Raw genomic sequence first — 20,705 nt, 5'->3', positions numbered from 1 at the left:
AAGTAGCAGAATAATGTGGTTGAAACCCTGTGATTGGTCATTGGCTGTTGATCATGACAGTAGTTGAGCTCTGTCATTGGCCGAGAGTAGACACGCTATAGTATCCCAATATCCGTGCATCATCAACAAAATGAATAAATACTCATAGCTAAGAACCCAGATAGATTATATGAATAAGAATTGGAGTGTGAAGCCATGGAGTAGAGAACATCTTTCCACGGAGGGTTCCTTCTGTGGTATAGCCTACTATTTAAAACCAGTAAACACAAAAATTCAAGAAATTACAACTTGGAAAAAAGTTAAAAAATGGATATCAAGTATCCACCAGAATAGATGATTCTCGTTGTCAAGAATTTCATATGAGGAACTATGTGTTAGTTTTCATAATTTTTTAATAATGTCATTAAAGTAGCAGAATAATGTGGTTGAAACCCTGTGATTGGTCATTGGCTGTTGATCATGACAGTAGTTGAGCTCTGTCATTGGCCGAGAGTAGACACGCTATAGTATCCCAATATCCGTGCATCATCAACAAAATGAATAAATACTCATAGCTAAGAACCCAGATAGATTATATGAATAAGAATTGGAGTGTGAAGCCATGGAGTAGAGAACATCTTTCCACGGAGGGTTCCTTCTGTGGTATAGCCTACTATTTAAAACCAGTAAACACAAAAATTCAAGAAATTACAACTTGGAAAAAAGTTAAAAAATGGATATCAAGTATCCACCAGAATAGATGATTCTCGTTGTCAAGAATTTCATATGAGGAACTATGTGTTAGTTTTCATAATTTTTTCAATAATGTCATTAAAGTAGCAGAATAATGTGGTTGAAACCCTGCGATTGGTCATTGGCTGTTGATCATGACAGTAGTTGAGCTCTGTCATTGGCCGAGAGTAGACACGCCATAGTATCCCAATATCCGTGCATCATCAACAAAAATGAATAAATACTCATAACTAAGAACCCAGATAGATTATATGAATAAGAATTGCAGTGTGAAGCCATGGAGTAGAGAACATCTTTTCCACGGAGGGTTCCTTCTGTGGTATAGCCTACTATTTTAAAACCAGTAAACACAAAAATTCAAGAAATTACAACTTGGAACAAGTTGGAAATCAATATCAAGGGAGAAGCTAAAGATTATTATACAAGAAGGAAGTATCCACCAGAATAGATGATTCTCGTTGTCAAGAATTTCATATGAGGAATTGAGTGTTAGTTTTCATAACTTTTCAATAATATCGTAAAAAATTACAGCATCTCAATTTAAATTACTAGATGAAATACTGCCAATTCATCACAAACTGTGGTCAATTTATCCTGTTTCCAAGGAGTCTGGTCTCATGAGATGAATTTATCTAGCGATAAACCTGATGTTCACTCAAAATGAAAACACAGTACACTCACGTATCACGCATATAAATATTTTTCCTGTTTGGGATGCTTATTTTCCTATACCAGAACTTATAAAAAACCGCGGTAGTGGAAATCTAATTTAACAGAAATGTGAACTAGAAGTCAAGTAAGCTAATACTTTGATACAACAACAGATTCGCATTCCATGTTGTGCTCTCCCTAATAGCATTGGCTTTCTCGGAGTCAATCGCATTCTTCCTTATTTTTCTCTCTTCCTCTCATCCTCTCGTCAGATCTTCATCTCACTTCTTCCTTCATTCAATCTTCGACGAAGCCTTTTATCCAGATTAGAAATTTTGCTCGAGCATTATTATCCGAGCAGAAAGGGTTTTCTGTTGAGTTTGTTCTGTCCGAGATTAGTACTGGAGAAAACCGCAATTAGCCTTAGTTTTCTATTCTTCTCTTTGTCTTGTATTATACATGCTATTCACGCTCTGATTGGATGTGGGGGAAATGGTGCTTTCTTGTATTCTATGGTTCTTGAAGTCTATGTTTGAATCTGTGATTCTATGATGAGTACTTTGTTTCTTGTGTTTTATGTTTCCAGCAGCTCTAGTACCATAATGTAGAATGTAATGTTGCATATTGGATTTATAATAAAAAATAATCAACAAAAATATACAAAGAACTGAAGAGAAAAAAGACGAGATATGGAAAATTGATTTGGAGGAGTAGTAAAGCAATAAACATTGCATTATATGATAAATAATAACTAACTAGATAAATAATAACAAGAATATAGAATAGAATGACTTTTTGTGTAGTTGAGAAGTTGATATTGTGGTAATAATTATTCATATTGAATGAAAAAGACTAAGATTGTCAAAAAAAACACATATTTATTGATACTTAGAAAGACCGGTTTCGGTTATTACACCATCTTCAATCTCTGAATATATCTATAATATATCTGAAATATCTATAAACATAGATATATCTTATAAACATAGTTTATCAGAGATTGACAATGTTGTAATAACCGAAACCGGTCTTTCTAAGTATTAATAAATATGTGGTTTTTGACAATTTCTTAGTCTTTTTCATTCAATAATAGACAAGCTGCTGAAGAAAATAAATACAGTAAGAAATGGAATCGAAGATGAATTTGTTGGTTTCATTTATAGTGGATATGGATATGAGGAAAAAGAACCTGTGTAGGTCTAACAGTATTCAATACGTGGAAAAGAGAATAAAGAAAAGTGGGGAAAATCAGAGAGCAAATAAGAATATACAGAGAACTAAGGAAAGAAGGAATAAAATTATAGTGAGAGAAGAAAATAAGATATGAAGGAATTTTAAGCAAGACAAGGGGAATGAAAAGATACGAGTGTGGAAGAACTAAAATAATGAAAAAGCTGGCCATCTATTTACGTAATAAAGTTTGATATAATAAATATATTTGGAATCGGTGATGTAATCTATCAACATTATGCTTCAATGTGTACATCAATATTTATTGAAATATTTTATTGCGGATGAAACCTAAAAGAGTTAAATTATTGCTTATGCTATTTGACTAAGTTATTTGTTTCCGGTTCAACAAAGTTATTCATTATTTATTTATACACATTGTGAATGATATTTTTCTCTGATGGGTTGATTATAAAGTAGCCTAATATGATTATTGAAATTGAAAACTCTTCTTCTACAATAATAATTGAATATATTATATTGAATTTATAGAATTGGACAACGATCAATCTCAGTCACACAGAAAATCTACAGTTATGAAATTTTTGTGAAAATACAATCAACAGTATTATTAGGCTACAGTTTTTATTTTCCAATTTCCAGAAACAAAGTTTGGATCAGTTACTTATTAGCCGCTCACAAATTATTCAACCAGAAAAATAATCCTAATCAGAGTTAATCTATATAATCAATTTTGAGGGTCGCATCACACAAAACTTATCAGATCATTTCCAGTCGATTTCCGATGAGTATCCATCGAATTTCACACTCACTTTGAAATTTTTCCAATCCAGCAAATTCCACTTGTTACTTAGCGTTTGAACCGCTCTCACAAACTCAATAGTGGATTAGCTGATCGGGAAATTGAGTGGCCCGGAGGGCAAAAACCAATTCGAAAAAGTAGAATGAATTTATTTCGTCTAGTTGGGCTGCGATAAGCTTTTCTCCGATTGAAATGTTGGCGGGTCAACTTGTGTGAGTGGTTTGCGTAACATGGACAAATGGTTGTGGACTCCAAACTAAACCGATAACAGCGTGTTGTCAAGACAAGGCTGGCGCTTTTTGTCTCACTCATTTAAACCGAGAATGTTGCGAATCTGGAAACAACTTTATGTAAATCAATCCAGTAATCTAGAAATGACAGAGCTGTTCATTCCTCTCCATTCCAGTTATATTTCCTAAAAGGTTCCGAAAGGTTCGATTGTTATTGTAGAAGGTTTTCCATTTGTGAGCCACTATAGAATGTATTGTATTCTGAATAAACATAGTCACTTGTTGCTTTATAGACCTTTAAAAGCAACTATATTAGCTTTATAGCTCATAGTCTTTGTAGGGATTTATTCTATTAGGCATTCATTTTTATTGCATTTTCACATTTACAAAGATATTTGATAAAGTGAGGTGTTATGTTATTTTAGTTTAGGATCATACAGTGGAATCCTAATCGTCGAACACATTATTTTCAGAGCTAAAGTGAGGTCCACGTTATAATGACAGTGAAGAAAGATGGAAAGAGCAGCGTTGCCGATCATCTTTCTTGCCACTGCCTTCTGTAGAGCATAGCTGATACGGGTGTATTTAATGAAATATTAAGTTTTCATTATTGTTCAGAATCGTCAATAATAATCTTCTTTCATGGAGAAAAAGTATTTTTCCTCCACCTCCTGTCTAAAGTGCTTACTTTACTCCCTTGAACATGATACTAAAGTGTCACTTTTTCGCTTTCGGGAGGAAAAAAACAGGAAAACTCCGTAGAGCCTAAAAGTGACTCTATTTTAAAAACGTACATTTTAAATAGGTTAGAAGGTCCAAGCTCAGATGAGAAAGCAAATAGAGTAGTCATTAAGCCAACTAAATTCAATATGAATTTCCAGAGATTCGATCAATATAATAAATTATGAAATTTATGTTGTATGCTAAAATTATTACAAACTTCATATCACTTTCCCAAAAAAAGATGTGCATAAAATATTCGATATAACTATAAATTCACTTAAATAATCTATTTCAAAATCTGAATAATTATCACAGGTTTCGCTAATATTCACAATAGTGTGTTTCAAATTCATAAATATATATTTTTTAATACTGGTACTTAGACTTCAATCAATACAAAATTCTGCAATAAAAACCTGTTCGTCTATAAGTTTGATATGATATACTTGGTCAATTAACAAAATTAATATTTAATAAATTAATATTAAACATGAGATCTCAGGGATTTATATGAAATCGGGCTGTGCATGAAGGAAGCTTTCCTACATATATTAAATAAATTATAAAAATGTTCTCTTGGACTATGTGATATTGTTCAACACGTGGTGACTTTTTATTTTAATTCTAATTAATGGAATAGCGCTTTTTGTTTAATAATTACCCCCACTGAACGTAGAAAAAACGAAAAAATGAGCTCGTTTGGTTTGACTTATCACTCACTGACTGAAGTTCTAGATGTTCTCGTGGATTGAATTAATTATTTCCAATAATTAATTGGGTAGGCTCCTTTTCGTCACTGCTGGGCTAATGCGTGATCCAGATTTTTATAAGTTCTTTCGAATTAAAGCTATTTTTATGGGAATCTTTACCATTACGAACTCCTTGACAGCACTGAGTTCACAAATAATTAACATTCAACAAACATACATTACATTTAAAAAAGGGTTTGGCTTAATAGTTCATTAAAAATTTCTAAAAGGAAGAAGAAAAAACCCTAAACTCCATGTGCATCCTCTCGGGTTGGGATCTTAAGCCAGAAGAAAGGAGGTTTTTAGAAAAACTTGCCTCTTCCTAGAATAATTCTATAAGCTACTCTCTGATTGGCCTTCAATTTAATAGACTCAATACAATTGGTTGCCTGGGAATCAGGGCTTCCTCGGCTTTATAATAGAAAAAATTAAATAAAAGAAGTTTTATACAAATATATGGAGTGTTTATCTTAAATTGAATTCATAAATAAATCGTAACATACGATTTTAATAGATAATACATTTAGTTTTTATATGAGTTTGTATACTCTTGATTTATCATGCTTTTTTGGATTATAATAAATATTTATACAGAAATAATAGTTGTTTGTAATTCTACACATCGACTTCCTTTAGTATACATAATATATCCTTTATGAGTGAATTTTATATGATTCAACCGGTCATATGGGTTGATCGAATAATCAGCTGATTCGTTCAGTATTGGTTCTGATAATTATCGATTTATCCAAGATCGACTAATTCTTTTCAAAATGTAAACAAGTAACTCTAACCTCAATGTTCATGCATTTTATAATTTTTTTTTTTTTTTTTTTTTTTATAATCCGCCAATAATAAGTATGCCGCTTTATAATTTTTTTGATCTTACCAATGGGTTCTCATAATTATTAAATCACAATAATACATGTTTTCTTATCGTTGTTGATAATGCTATTACTCCTAATCGCTAATAATACTTGCTTTGAGTTGATTTACTCTTTGGGTAGGTCTAACCTTCTTTCCAATTTTATAGTTCTATTACATTTCATTGGCTCATTTAAAAATATTTGGTGGTTTCAAATTACCACGTGACATTGTTCAGAATCGTCAATAATAATCTTCTTTCATGGAGAAAAAGTATTTTTCCTCCACCTCCTGTCTAAAGTGCTTACTTTACTCCCTTGAACATGATACTAAAGTGTCACTTTTTCGCTTTCGGGAGGAAAAAAACAGGAAAACTCCGTAGAGCCTAAAAGTGACTCTATTTTAAAAACGTACATTTTAAATAGGTTAGAAGGTCCAAGCTCAGATGAGAAAGCAAATAGAGTAGTCATTAAGCCAACTAAATTCAATACCTCAACCAGAGATTCGATCAATATAATAAATTATGAAATTTATGTTTGTATGCTAAAATTATTACAAACTTCATATCACTTTACTAAAAAAAGTAAAATTTTTTTATTCCATGTTGTTAAAAATACCAGCCAACGAATATTCCTCATTAACTAATCAAATTTGAAACGGGAACTTCATCATAATTGTAGTTGTAGCGGCCATTGTTGTTACAGCTTTTGCTGACAGATAGCGCTGTCGGCGGAGAACTGTGATTACAAGCCAGCTGTTTCTGTGTACTTTTTGGAATATGTTGTAACAAATTGTTTGGTCACGTACGTTTTTAAAAACTATTTTATCTGCAGTTTTTATAAAAATGTAGGTGGAGGAAAAATGTTGTGTATATCACTAGAGAAAAATGTTTTTTCTCCCTCACAAAAATTGTTGCCCTCGGCTTCGACTCGGGCTTCAAACTTTTCCCTCAGGGAAAAAAACAGTACTTTTCACTCTAGATATACAAATAGCTATTAAATCATATAATAATTATAATTTATTGTAATTCATTCGAATCTATCGAGATCAAATATTTTGTTATTAAATTAAATTCCTACGTTTTTAAAAAACGATTTGACAACGTTGCGGAGCTAGTAAAGGATTGCGCTACCTGCTTTATCAAATTATAGACAAGGGTAGCAACATCAATGTTAATTAAATACTGCCATTATAGCGTGGAACTCACTAAATATGGGACACTTGAAATATAGAATAATCATTATTTGATTTCTCATCAAATTATACAGGAAATAATTATCTCTATTCTTGTTTCGCCTCTTAATGAGAATAGAACCGCATTCATCTCACAGAGAAAATATAAAAATCATAATATCGTAGCTTTCTCGATATTGATTTCCCACTTCTCAATCTGAAGTGTAATTTTCTCAGTGCACCTCAAAACCTTAGTATACTTCCCAATGGAGTCAAACTTCAGCTCTATTTGTTTTACAGTTGTTGAAAGATCGGTTGCTGCTATCGTAATGGTCCATTACATTCAAAGATCTATTATGTCCACTCGAATAAAATATTCAGACTGGTGGAAGTCTCCAGCAATATGTCCAGCAAATGGCTCTTCAGCATATGTTGCCAATGTAAGGAGATCGGCCATTAAGTTGGACTTGCATATAAGAAGGGGTAGAACACTAGAGCTCTGAAATGTTAATACCAATCCTTCTGGACACGTTCAAAAAACACTGCTAACCCCACAGTCTTTTTCTCTCTATTTTCTTACTACCTCTCCCTCCATGATTCTATTTTCTTCCTTATTCCTTTGTGCTTTCTTCCGTCTATTTTCTCTGAACCCGCAGCTCTACCTGACCCATTTCCATCTCTTGCAAATTTCGCGCGAGATAATAATGGAGAACTAGTGTACATCTTCTTGAACTATCATGTAGGTGTAATGGCTGGGGATGCTCTCAACAATATTACAAGTAGTGTGTTCTTTCCACTCCTTTCGTCTCAAGTCATAAATCTTTGTGATTCCTTGTTGAATTTCAATCGTCACATTTTGTGAACAAAGTCTTCAAATAGGTTCGGACGTCTCTATTTTCATCATATTATTATGTTTTTTGTTCACAGTCTCTTCTACCTCTTCTTTGCTTTCTCTTACTTCTCCCCCTACAGTACTATCATCCACAATTTGCATAAAGATACAGCTATTAGTTTTATTCAAATTAAATAAAAAGACTGAGAAATTGTCAAAAAACACAGATTTTATTGATAGTTGGAGAGACCGGTTTCGGTTGTTACACCGAACACCTTGTCATAAAGTAAAAGTAAATTCGTATGACTTTTGTTGGTGGGGAGTCCCTTGCGGGAAGGTCCCACCGCCTGAATATATAATTTAAGCCGTCAATGGGCCTTACGACTGTCATACTTCAGCCAGGACCGACAATTTAACGTGCCCATCAGATAACACGGGAGTGATCTGGTTAAAAAACTTTTGGTATTGAGAGGGTTTGAACCCGGGATCTCTATGCATCTTGTCATGATCAGACACAATACTTCACATAGTTGCTTATGAAGACATTTCTAATATTATTCCAATTGAATACATAGTTGTATTATGAGTTAGTATTATTGATTGTATTATACTGTAGTATGTAATAATTGTATAATGATTGTTATTGTAATTCATTCATTGATTCATTTCATTTATATCATAAGTTCATTATCAACATGATAGGTAGAGGAAAAATAAGGTAACCTTGTGCTATTCCTCTCCCAAATTGAGGTAACGTAACACATAGTCCGAAATAGGTTAAGTCTTGTAGTTTTTCAATTCAATTGTCATGATAATTGTAATTTATCCATTCATTCATTCATTTATACCATAGTTGCATTATCAAAATGATAGGGAGAGGAAAAATAAGGAAACCTTGTGCTATTCCTCTCCCAAATTTAGGTAACGTAACACATAGTCCGAAATAGGTTAAGTCTTGTAGTTCTTCAATTCAATTGTCAGTATAATAGTTGGTTGTAACAAAAGTTACATTCAATCGATACCATTAATTGAACAAAAATATGAATTGAATAATAGAGACTAGATTGATTATGATGATTGACTGTGTTGTATTTTTCTCTATCATGACTCAAGCAACCCAACTGAAACATCTATAATATAAATATATTTTATTGGATCACTGCATTGTTCCACTCCAGAGATCCACTTTAATGTTATCCATGATCAATTCATATATTCTTTCATCGTGAATTTCAAACTTGATGAATAATTACATATTGGCATATTTTTTCCAATGTATTCGACGGTCAAAAACTATTACTCATTTATAACATGTAGAATTTGAAAGGATTCGAGTAAACCTTTATGCTGTCCTCATTATAATATTTGTGCAATATTTATTCTGGTAAATTGGTCTTCCCAATAATCGGATTCACGATACATGAGTCAGGAAATAAGAAAAATATTGTTACAATATCATTCTTATCTGTATGAAGCCTGAAGCCTACTTCTCACTCGCTATTCATCTCATGTATAGCTGCAATAAACTTTTATTGTGATTATAATTTGATGTTCAAATCAGGAGGGTCTGATGCCAAAGTGAACCAAGTCGTTTCTTCTGTTTTTTCAGTATTGATTGTTTTAAGTGAAATCCATTTTATGAATTCAATATTCATGGTATATTATTTTGAAAATTTATAAGCAATTTATACATATTTCTTCCAAGAATGAGCAAGAAATTTGAATTTAGGGACTTTGCATGTTACTAGTGAAGAAAAAAATATGTTTAGAAAACCGAACTTGGTTCACTTTGGCACCAACATTCAACTTAGTTCATTTTGGCATAGCGAGATTTTGATTTTTGGTGAAAGGATCTATACTAAAAATCACACAAACTGTCGATCTAACTCATATATTTCAAATAATACAGTAAGATACAGCATAAAGAGAAGTATGGTACTGAAAATATTCATACTAGTACCATTCATATTAGAATAAAAATATTTCAAAATTAATATTACAATTTCCAGCCAAAGTCATAACCAATAAAATGTAGGCTACAGGATGGAAACGTTATTCAAAGATGAATAATTTGATAGCAAGTCAAAATCTTGAAAAAAGCAAAGTACAAAAAAATAATAAAATTAAGGAATTTAAGAATGATTCGGAAATTAGTAGTTCAATTTCAAGTCAAATGTTCCAATTAACATTTTTCAAGTGACTTATCATAGAGAATCATATTGATATTTGGCTGATTGATATTTGTATGGCTCATTATCACGTCATAATAAAGATGAATTGTGTAATAATTAATAAATTCATGTAGAAACAGGTTGTATTATCTAGCTGTAATACTTCAAAAAACATCTTTTGCCAGAGTGAACCAAGTATATTTTCCATGTCAATCTCATAATAAAGCAATGTTGCCAAAACTGGCATGTGGGAAGGATGTAGTACTTTGTTTATTAACATGCTTTTATAATAGTTGACATGTAATTCTACAGGTAGCGCCACAATAAAATCATTTGTAGTTGGCTCACTTTGGCAAATGAAAAAATAGAATGCATTCCACATAACCTCAAAATAATGAGCACGAGATGAAAATGTTTGATAGAGTGAACTATTCTTATCTTCCCTTTCAGAAGTTGAGGAACTTGGAATATAATCGTCACTGGAATGATCTGCAGCATCAAAATCACTTTCTGAACTATCTTCCATGTCATTTGATTTGTCTACATTTGAAGCTGCCTGAACCAAAATCTGAGTAGACGCCATTTTAGAATGATAGTTGGTTCAGTCTGCCAAGAGAATTAATACTAAATTTTCCTTTTTGCAGAATAAAAAGGTGAAAAATTTCCCTTTATAACAGCTGTGGGACTTGGTTCATTGCGGCAAAAGAAAGATCTCCTGATTGACTAAGTATAGATCAGAGTATTACAAAAATTCAAATTTTGGAGTTGGTTTACTCTGGCATCAGACCCTCTGAATTCTGTTCTTAATTCTCTGTCTTCTCTTCATTACTCTATGTTCTCTACTCTCAGTATATTCTTCATTATTCTCTCTGTTCTTGATTCTCTGTCTATTCCCTATTATTTTCTGTTCTTAGGAAGAGACATGAAAAATCAGCCTTGACATTTTTCTTGTTACAGCGGATGATATCTTCAAAACTCTTCATACTGACAAATAATATGTGTTTAATATATCTCTGTTATACTGTATTGTATTATAATGATGATACGGAGTTTGATTGTACTGTATGTTGATTGAGATTGTAATGTGTTTCTTTCTTGATGAATTTTCGAAAATATTCATGCTAACAAATATGTGTTCAATATTTCTGTTCTATCATAATAATGATAATGATTATGATTGTACAGTATGGTGATTGACATTGTTATGTGTTTCTCTCTCGATGAATTTTCCTTAATTCGCAAACTTCAGATGGTTTGAACGTGTTAGCATGCTGGTGATCCTACTGAACTGTGTTACCCTCGGAATGTATCAACCCTGTGTAGATGATCAGTGCCTATCCAATCGGTGTAAAATATTACAGGTGAGTGTTTTTCTTACATTTTATAGAATCCTACATATTAGGAGATGAAACATATAATACCAAATTGAAAAACACATTCAAATATCATATAGAAATTGGCAAATGTAAGTGGTGAGTGGTAAAAGGAGAAAAATAATTGGAATGTAGTTTGAATCTAATTAAAATTTTCTCCATCTTATCCACCCGTTTTTGAATAAAAATAAGCTACAGTACAATATATAGCGCACTGTATATTTGTGTGATTTGGAACAGACAAGAGCCCAACTTTGAATGAGAGAAGAAGAAGAACGTATGTTACCTATCGTACTGCAGTATTCTCTATTCGATAAGAACATTACTAGATTTATTGACAATTCATATTTGATGGAAACGACTTGATATTGTCAAAACAACCAACTTTCAAAAACATTTTTTAATTGGTTAATACTTCATTACCAATATCTAGTGAACTGAAAGCTCAAACATTGAGTAGCAGAATATATTATATATTGCGGGTGAAGCTCTACTGTCATTGGCCGAGGCTAGACACGTTCAAGTATCCCAAATATGGTGATGAAAGTGGGGAATATCTAGATTCGGCCAATGGCAGTAGAGCTCATCCACCATTGGTTAACAGCTCATTGCCAATCACTCCTAGCTCATGGCTAGGGACCCAACCATAGGATATGTTCTGCTTCTCAATGTTCAAGCTTTCAGTACACTAGAGACTGATAATTATGTAACTACGAATATCAAATTGTTTTAATAAATTAGTGATTTTGAGAATACAAAATTCTTTCCAATCAATATGGATATCTATCATAACATCAACCTCATAACAACAAAGCAATTCATGTTATATCTTCGTTTTTGATGAATCATCATAACTTAAACTTTATTGCTCTCACTGCTCTCTCTTCTGTTCATTTATAGTTGCTTGCTGGAAACAAATTATTCTCTAAATTCCATCCTTATCCATAGAGCAATAATAGATTATATTCATTATGATATAAGAAATAATATTTTTGTATTCTAAAAGGTCTAGGGAGTTTGGACATTAGTTTGTGAATCTTTAGCTGCGTTTACACCAAAGTTAATTACAAAATGTTCATTTTTCCGTCCTTATAGATTCTATCCTATTATATTGAGCGAGCAATTTTGTATATCTGTTTATATTTTTATATCTGGCTATTTATGTTCAACGAATCTCGAAAACGGCTCTAACGATTTTCACAAAATTTGGAACATGGTAGGTTTATGATATAAAAATCGATTGCTCTGACTAGGTCTCATCCTTGCGAAAACTCGCTGAACGACATTAAAATGATAATTCATCCTTGGCTGAAACAGCTGAGACTTTCGTCGTCTGTGGATAGTGAAAAGTGAGCGAGTGATTCTGTGGAAAATCAAAATATCGCATCCCCGAAATTCATAAGATGACGTATAGCCAGCTGTGAAATATAAACACGATCATTTTAGAAAATTGTGTCCTGTTTATCAATAAGGTGCGTACAGATATACGCGCCGCGAACATGAGCAATTCACTTTTAATCAGCTGACTATATCTGTATTTTTACAGAAACGGTAAGATACAGATATAAAAAGCTTGGCATCAGCTGATTCAAAATGAATGCTCATGTTCGCGGCGCGTAAATCTGTACGCACCTATAAATAAAAATAACGAGCGAAGTCCGCTACTCCGATATTTTATTATGATATAAGCAATATAATATTCTTGTATTCTGAAAGTTCTAGGAAGTTTGGACATTTGTTTGTGAATCGTTAAATTAAATTATACAATAAACTTGAACAGATGCTGTATATAGTTCAATATTTATTTCGTTTTTATCAGTAAAATAAATTTTTATAATACATCAGACATTTGAAGCTAATAAGACATTTTAGTGAGAGACTCACTCTTGTCAAACTTCCAATCAATTCTTTATTGATTTTTTCAGATGTTCGACGACTTTATTTTTGTCTTCTTCGCTCTAGAAATGTCAGTGAAAATGATTGCAATGGGTGTTTATGGCCGAGGCACGTATTTGGCCGACTCCTGGAATAGATTAGATTTCTTCATAGTTGTCGCTGGGTAAGTAGCTTTTCTAATATCTTCGATAAACTACTTCTCAGTCCCATTTGAAACTGCTTCATCCAATAACTTCCTTCTCATTTTAATATATCAATGTGTTCATCATAAATTCCAATGAATTGTTGAACCCTGCACCCACACATAGATTTTTGCTCCTACAATATTTTGCCGTACATATGAATTCTATCAGATTAAACAGAACTTGACAATCATAATCTTTCTAAACCAATAGAATTTATATGGACGGCAAAATATCGTACGAATAAAAATCGATGTATGTGTAGCTAGCCTAGTGATATACAACTAGGAACATCGTATATAGTTGATCGTATTTGGAAGCCATATAACGCAAAAAAATTGATACTGTTCAATGATATGATGAAATAGATCTCTTTGCCGACAAGTTAATAATTATAACCAGTATAAATTCAAACTGGCATACTGTTTTACCGGTAATATAATGAGAAATGTAACTCAAGTGATGGGTGCGAATTTGTAACCGCTGGGTTGAAGCCACTGATTTTCATTCCACAATCGTAATATTCTAAAACAAAAAACATCAAAGTATATTTCCAGTTTCTTCTTCATTTCTATGGAAGGAAACCACATTGGTTTCATCGAGAATTCCTGACCACACTTCTATTCCTGCAAAGCGGACGAAGAATTTCGTGTTTGGTTTGACTTTCATTTGGGGGAAAACGTTTGAGAATTCCCAATTCTAGACTAGTAGAATTCGAGACTTGACCTCTATAAACAGAGCTATTGTTGATGTAGCTCTACTGAGGTGTGGTTGAGTGATTACCATGTGCATTTCATCCCAGCTGCTTTGTTCTGCTTTGGTTACAGAAATATTTGAGATATGAGCTCATGGTTGCTTTTCTAGCAAAATTTCAAATGAATCTTTCAAACCTGGAGGCATTTCAGCAAATAATTCACTACATATTTCATGTTTCAAGAAAGATTACAACTTATGAATTGTATTTATGTGTTGATTGATAAATTATCAATTGAATTCATTTATTCATTCAATAACAGAGACACAAATCATAAAATACAATATGACTGAGAGAGGACAACAGGCTGTCTCTGTCCCAAACCCTGATAGATATAAGTTTTCAAAACTTATATGTATATGTAAACAGAATGTATATTGTTGTTTTCAATCAATGTGATTTATAATCGTTACCATTTATCATTCGTACAATCGTTTATAAATCGACCAAAGTATTTTACAATTCACAGAAATCATCTTGTTCTGAAAGTCTAGACTTAAGTTAATCAACAATCTTTAGACTACAAAATAATATAACATACTATAATGTAAGTTGGTTATGTAACGGTCAATAAAAGATGAAGAATTTGTAATTTTTGTACATTTGAAATGTATTCATTTGGAGTAATGTAATCGAACTATAACTCGAGTGGAAATTCTGTGAAGGAGAAAGCTCTAAACCCTCCCAATGAATAGCCATTGATCGATTACCATAACATGAATAACAAAATTACAGTTTTGGAGCACAATCAGGTTCCAAGTAACTACAATTTCAATATGAATATTATATTTTTAATAATGTTGTTTTATCAATGAATTATCAATCATGTTGCCATTATTAACCATTAGTATTGAATGATATAGTCATTCCATGGTTTCGGGTGGAGTTTTCTCACAAATTCATGAATTTCACATTCTGTTTGGCATTACTTCATTAATGAATATCAATGCGGACCATAATTTAGTCATCAATTCGTCATGCTCTATGAATGAACAAAATGCTATGCTTTGTAAATAAGTAATGCACTATGTTCTTTTGAATGAATGATGTTTGTCGGCCCATGAATAAAACATTTTATCCCTTTTTTGAATGAAAAATGAGCCATGCTTTCGATTTTCCATCTCGTTTCGGGTTTTCCGGCTGGAAAACTAGCCGTCATTGGAAAATAAGATCCATTACTGGCGTGACTGCTCAAACAGTTGGGAAAAAAGGGAGGTGTAGTGGTGACAGCTCGCAAACAGTACTAACCTGTAAACAAGCAATGTCACGTGACAGAGAAAGGGAAGGATTCCAATCAGAGCTGTCTGATGTTTGCCAGATGCACCTTAGTGACGTCACAATATTGACAAACATTGCGTTCGTTCACACCAAATATGATCGAATGTTGATAAATAAATCAGTGTGGGAAGCGGCGGCTGTCGAATTATTCGCCAATACTCAACAACATTCGTCAACATTCGCCAACATTCGCCAATAGTGTTGGGTGGATTGAATGCTCCCTTTTGCGGAATTCAAGTGTTGTGATAGACATGAGGAGCTGTCCAATGTGTGGTTTGTTGACACAGCTAGAATTATATTGAATGATACTTGTGTTGAACTACTTTGTCAACCTTCAAAGAGTGTGGCACTGTTATTCAATATTGGTGAATGACATTTTGGAGAATCTCTTTCGAGTTTCAGCAGAAAATATAGAATGTACGCTATGGCATAAGCTAACGCTTTTGTTTCTCTATGATATAATTTAAATTCAAACAATCTACTGTGATCATTTCAGTGTAGAATAGAATAGAAAAGAATCGCTGCCTCTATTTTTTACCTAGGAGGGCGGAGTTAGGGCGCAGCCGGCCCTCTCTTACACTCAACCCTCATAGTGTTTAGAAAAGAGATGATGAACTGATTCGACATTGATTCTTCCTTCCAGTAGAATGTATTGTGTTTCCATTTAATGGTTGAGGCTGCCGGAGGAAATTTGACTCAACACTTGACAAAATTCTATCTTCATAGACTAGCTCATGGTATTTATACTTGAAATAAACTTGTTTATCTCAGTTTCTAGTATTCTATAATATCGATGTTTAATATTGATTGTGTAATTGAATAATTTTGAAGTGACACATAACCTCTAGCTACATTTAGACTGTTGTAAAAATTAGAATTGGAACCGTTTTGGGCGTAAGTTAGCCTGTGGTACTTTCCTGTAAGTTGTATAATTCTGAATCATTGAATAAATTAATCTATCAATTTTACTAAATTATACAGACAAAATAATGATTGAACGATTTGTCTAATCACGAGAAAAGCTGCAAATTTAAGCGGCTTCATGTTGACCGAGATTTATTCCGTGACTGATCATCTTATCTGGAGAGTGAAAAGTATATGTGTATTTTATGTGCCACCGACAGTATCTTTGCCCAGGGCGCCTACAAACCACGGGACGGCCCTGCAACCTTCATCAATACGAATTCAATGGAGAGAAGTTTCTCAGCTTCTCTACGAATCAATATTCGGTAGTTACATGGCGATGGAGCTGGCAAAACAATGGATCTCCAGCAATGGTAATTGAAGGGCCGCGAGCTAAATGCTATAGAGCGGGCTCCAAACATATGTATTCGTCATGGAACACATATTTCGCCCTTTCACGATGCTCAACTACTGAAAGCCATTGATGGGAATTCAATGGGTAGTGGGGAACAGGGAATGGATAGAGGGGTACAGTGAGTGGTTAGAGGGGTACACTGAGTGGGTAGAGGGGAATAGAGAGTCGGTAGAGGGGGAAGAGAGGTGCCATGACTGGAGGAAATTGAAAATTTTGTTTGTTGTTGTTGTTGTAGCTGAGTGTTCTGACTCTAATCACTCGTCAGACTACGATGGAATAATTTCGACGGATGACAAGAATGTTTGTCCCACACGCAATGCTATGAATTTGAAATTTTCGAATTAAAAAACTGAGTTTTTGTTGTTATGAATCGAAATTGCTCTATTGTTAGAACCCTTTCAACTGGTGGACATACGGTATGAAAGAGATAAGTCTTAATTCCACATTGATTATACATTTTCTATAATCAAAACTAATTAACGAATCTCATTTTATTCGATTTTAAAAAGTTCTTTATAGTTCTGAATATTTTAATGAACGATTCTAATAGGATTCAGGAACTACATTCGTAACATTTCATAGAATGATCTATTTTCCCAGTAAAGCAGCTCTCTCTGTGGTGATAAATTTCTTTGTGGTAGTTCTCTTGTTCGGACTAGTGAAAATCACATTAGTATCTATTCAACTCATGTATTCAATGTTCATCCCACAATCAAACTCACAAATTAAAGTGTGATATCGAAACAGAATGTTTTTAAATCCAGAATTTCTATTTCTAGTATTATATTTCTATTGGAACTTTGGACTGGAATGTTATAATACTAGAACCCGAAGAACCTCACAGTAGTTTGATCCCATAGAGAAAAACATGTATAAAGTATAGAACGTGAAGAGTATGGATTGCATGGAGTACAGAATGCATAGATAGTCTATTTCCAAGTTGTGTCAAGGAGGAAAGTCTTGGTTTTTACCTGTTTGCCTCCAAATATTTTTGTATGTAAATGGATAAATAAATAATAGGTGGTACAGTGTATAAAATATATAGAGTATAGAGTATAGAGTATAGATAAATTTCCTCCGGCAGCCTCAACCATTAAATGGAAACACAATACATTCTACTGGAAGGAAGAATCAATGTCGAATCAGTTCATCATCTCTTTTCTAAACACTATGAGGGTTGAGTGTAAGAGAGGGCCGGCTGCGCCCTAACTCCGCCCTCCCAGGTAAAAAATAGAGGCAGCGATTCTTTTCTATTCTATTCTACACTGAAACGATCACACTAGATTGTTTGAGTTTAAATTATATCATAGAGAAACAATCGCGTAAGCTTATGCTTCTGTTTCTCTATGATTATTTCATTCAGTATTGAGTACTTCGAATGTAGCGGCCCGGCTTAGATGCTGAGAAATCATTATTATGTAGCTAGTTCTGTGTATTCAGTTTTTCCCTTGATTTCAACGTTTCTCGCAATTGTGAATATCAAGCATTTTTACGATATTGTGCCTTTCGCTAAAATTCAGCAGCAGTGGCGCAGTTGTGTGCCTGACCTTTTTAAAGGTGATAAAGAAGATAATTTTGAATAAAATTTAGAATTTAGAAACAGGCCGACACATCTAGAAAATACCTGAGTCTATACCTAATTCATGCAGGTGAACGGGCTAGAGTCAAGAAAACTTCAATTAATCTTGCCATGCCTGATTTAATAGGTTTATACTATAGAATAACACTACAATTTGAAATAATTGAAAAATACAAACAGCTTCAATAAACATTGGCAACTAAAATCGAACAACAGAAACAACAATTTCATGTTACTTTGTTGACATTCTTCATCTGATTCGGGGGCGCATTACTATCCCCTTTTAGATAGCAATACGTCACAAAACCAAACAATATCAGTCATCAAATAACAAGTTAATTTCAACATAAAATTACTCAAGAAAGAAAAGCCCGTTGAACCCAAGTTTCGTCGATAGTAACCCATATAACCCATTTCATAATAATTTTGAATCCCCACTTTTGATTGACATTCTCGAATGAACCTTTGTTTCACTACACTGCACTTTCGTTGGTCTGTACGCTGCTTTATCGTCGGGGTTACAGTACCTTGTTTTTGGCGGTGAACTTTTACCGGTTGAATTTGGCTTGACGGCGACGTCCTCTTACGTCCCTAGACCTGTCGTCTGAACGGGTGTCTTGAAGCGGTGTTACATAAAGTTGCGCAACCAAAGGGGTGGTAGTACAAGAAGTTGGTTTGTGGACACACATGAATCGCTGTAAATAAATGTATTACAGCATTAATTTCTAACTCTTTCTACAATTCATCAAAAGCTAAAACAGGAGTTTATTCTGTTATTCAATTTAGATTTTATCTTGACGTTCTGATTTCATTCTCAAAATTTAACAGATTTAAAACAAATTTACTTGCCAGAGTGTCATTAATATACAATGCAACATTTATGAAAACACCCGTAATAAATTAATATAATGCTTTCAGAAAATGAATACTTCATTAATTATGATGTTAACTTTTATATAAATTGATATAATACTCTTAGAAAAGGAATAATTCAGATTGAAATGATGCTAACTTATATGATATTTTTCGTTTGGTTTGCGAAATCAAATATAATTTTTCATATAGTAGCTCGGCTAGTATTGTTGGAAACTTGTGCGCTAGCCAACATTTATTTTATTTATCATTTATGAACTTTAGGACGCAATCCAAGTGTAAATAACGGGCATTCGCCCAAAACTGCTCAGAACCTTAATTAAAAATGAACATTCCAGAGTTTATGATTTGATTTACCTACAAATACAAGTCCAAAAACGAGTATCAACTAGAATTATGAATTTATCACCAAATAAAACAAGACACTTTATAACACAATAAAAGAAAAAAATATTGAAAATTTCACTTTAAGGTAAAAATAATGTTTGCCTTATAAGATTCATCTTGTAGATAGTTTTTACCTTTAATTAAATAAAATTAGTAGACACATAGAAAATAATTTAAATTGTATTAAAATTTGAACATTCATTAATATTAATTTCCTGGAAAAGAAAAACTTTCTTCTTCGTCTATTAAGATTTCTATCATAAAAAATTTACTAAATCATTCGAAAGCCTTAATGACATAAGAAAACAGAGTCTGAAAAATATAAATTATAAAATGTCATAAACTCAATATGAACATAATCTTAAAAATTCCATTCCAATTTAAAGGCTATCTTCCTGACTTTCAGCAATACTCTACGATAATATATCTCCAGAAACAATAACTCAAATGTAACGTAACTGAAAACTTTCTATATTTCTTTAGAAAAAATTTATAAGTATCTTCCATCACTAATAAAATCAAAAGGATTATTCTCAATCAATATTATTAACTTGAAAAATAACAGGCTTTGTTGATAAAATACTCTTTGATTGAAGTTTCAATTAATTAAATTCCCTAAATTATATTTTAACCTTATTTTACGTACCTTAGCGGTTATTTGAAGAAGCAATTATTCGTACATGAAGAAGAAACACAATTAAACTTTTCAGGACATGGCACTACTAGAAAATTTAAACTTTAATGAAAATAAAACTAGCTCCTACATTAACTAATAATATAAACTTATAAACCTGCCCAAGAAGGGCGAAACATAATGACTACATCTTTACTCTCGTAGTGCTCCTAGCAAAGTGTCCTCCGAAACGTAATCTGGTCTCTCGACTGGGGAATCCCCACTACTGTATTTAGAAACAGGTCTCCTATTGGGCGAAGGGAATCAATTTGAC

At 32.9% G+C, this 20,705-nt stretch overlaps 1 protein-coding gene across 11 annotated transcripts in view; it reads left to right on the top strand.

Moving 5' to 3' along the window:
• LOC111047592 (voltage-dependent T-type calcium channel subunit alpha-1G) overlaps positions 1-20,705 on the top strand; it is a 408,419-nt gene that overhangs the window by 232,532 nt on the left and 155,182 nt on the right. For all 11 annotated transcript variants that reach the window (XM_039434132.1, XM_039434130.1, XM_039434138.1 and 8 more), the window contains 2 exons: positions 11,368-11,479; positions 13,417-13,550. In XM_039434132.1, coding sequence (XP_039290066.1) covers positions 11,368-11,479; positions 13,417-13,550 — 246 coding nt within the window. The remainder of the gene's footprint in view (positions 1-11,367; positions 11,480-13,416; positions 13,551-20,705) is intronic.

This window comes from Nilaparvata lugens, chromosome 8 (assembly GCF_014356525.2).
Source record: "Nilaparvata lugens isolate BPH chromosome 8, ASM1435652v1, whole genome shotgun sequence".
Lineage (NCBI taxonomy): Eukaryota > Metazoa > Arthropoda > Insecta > Hemiptera > Delphacidae > Nilaparvata > Nilaparvata lugens.
The sequence above is the reverse complement of the archived record's forward strand: the minus strand, read 5'-3'. Positions and strand labels throughout refer to the sequence as shown.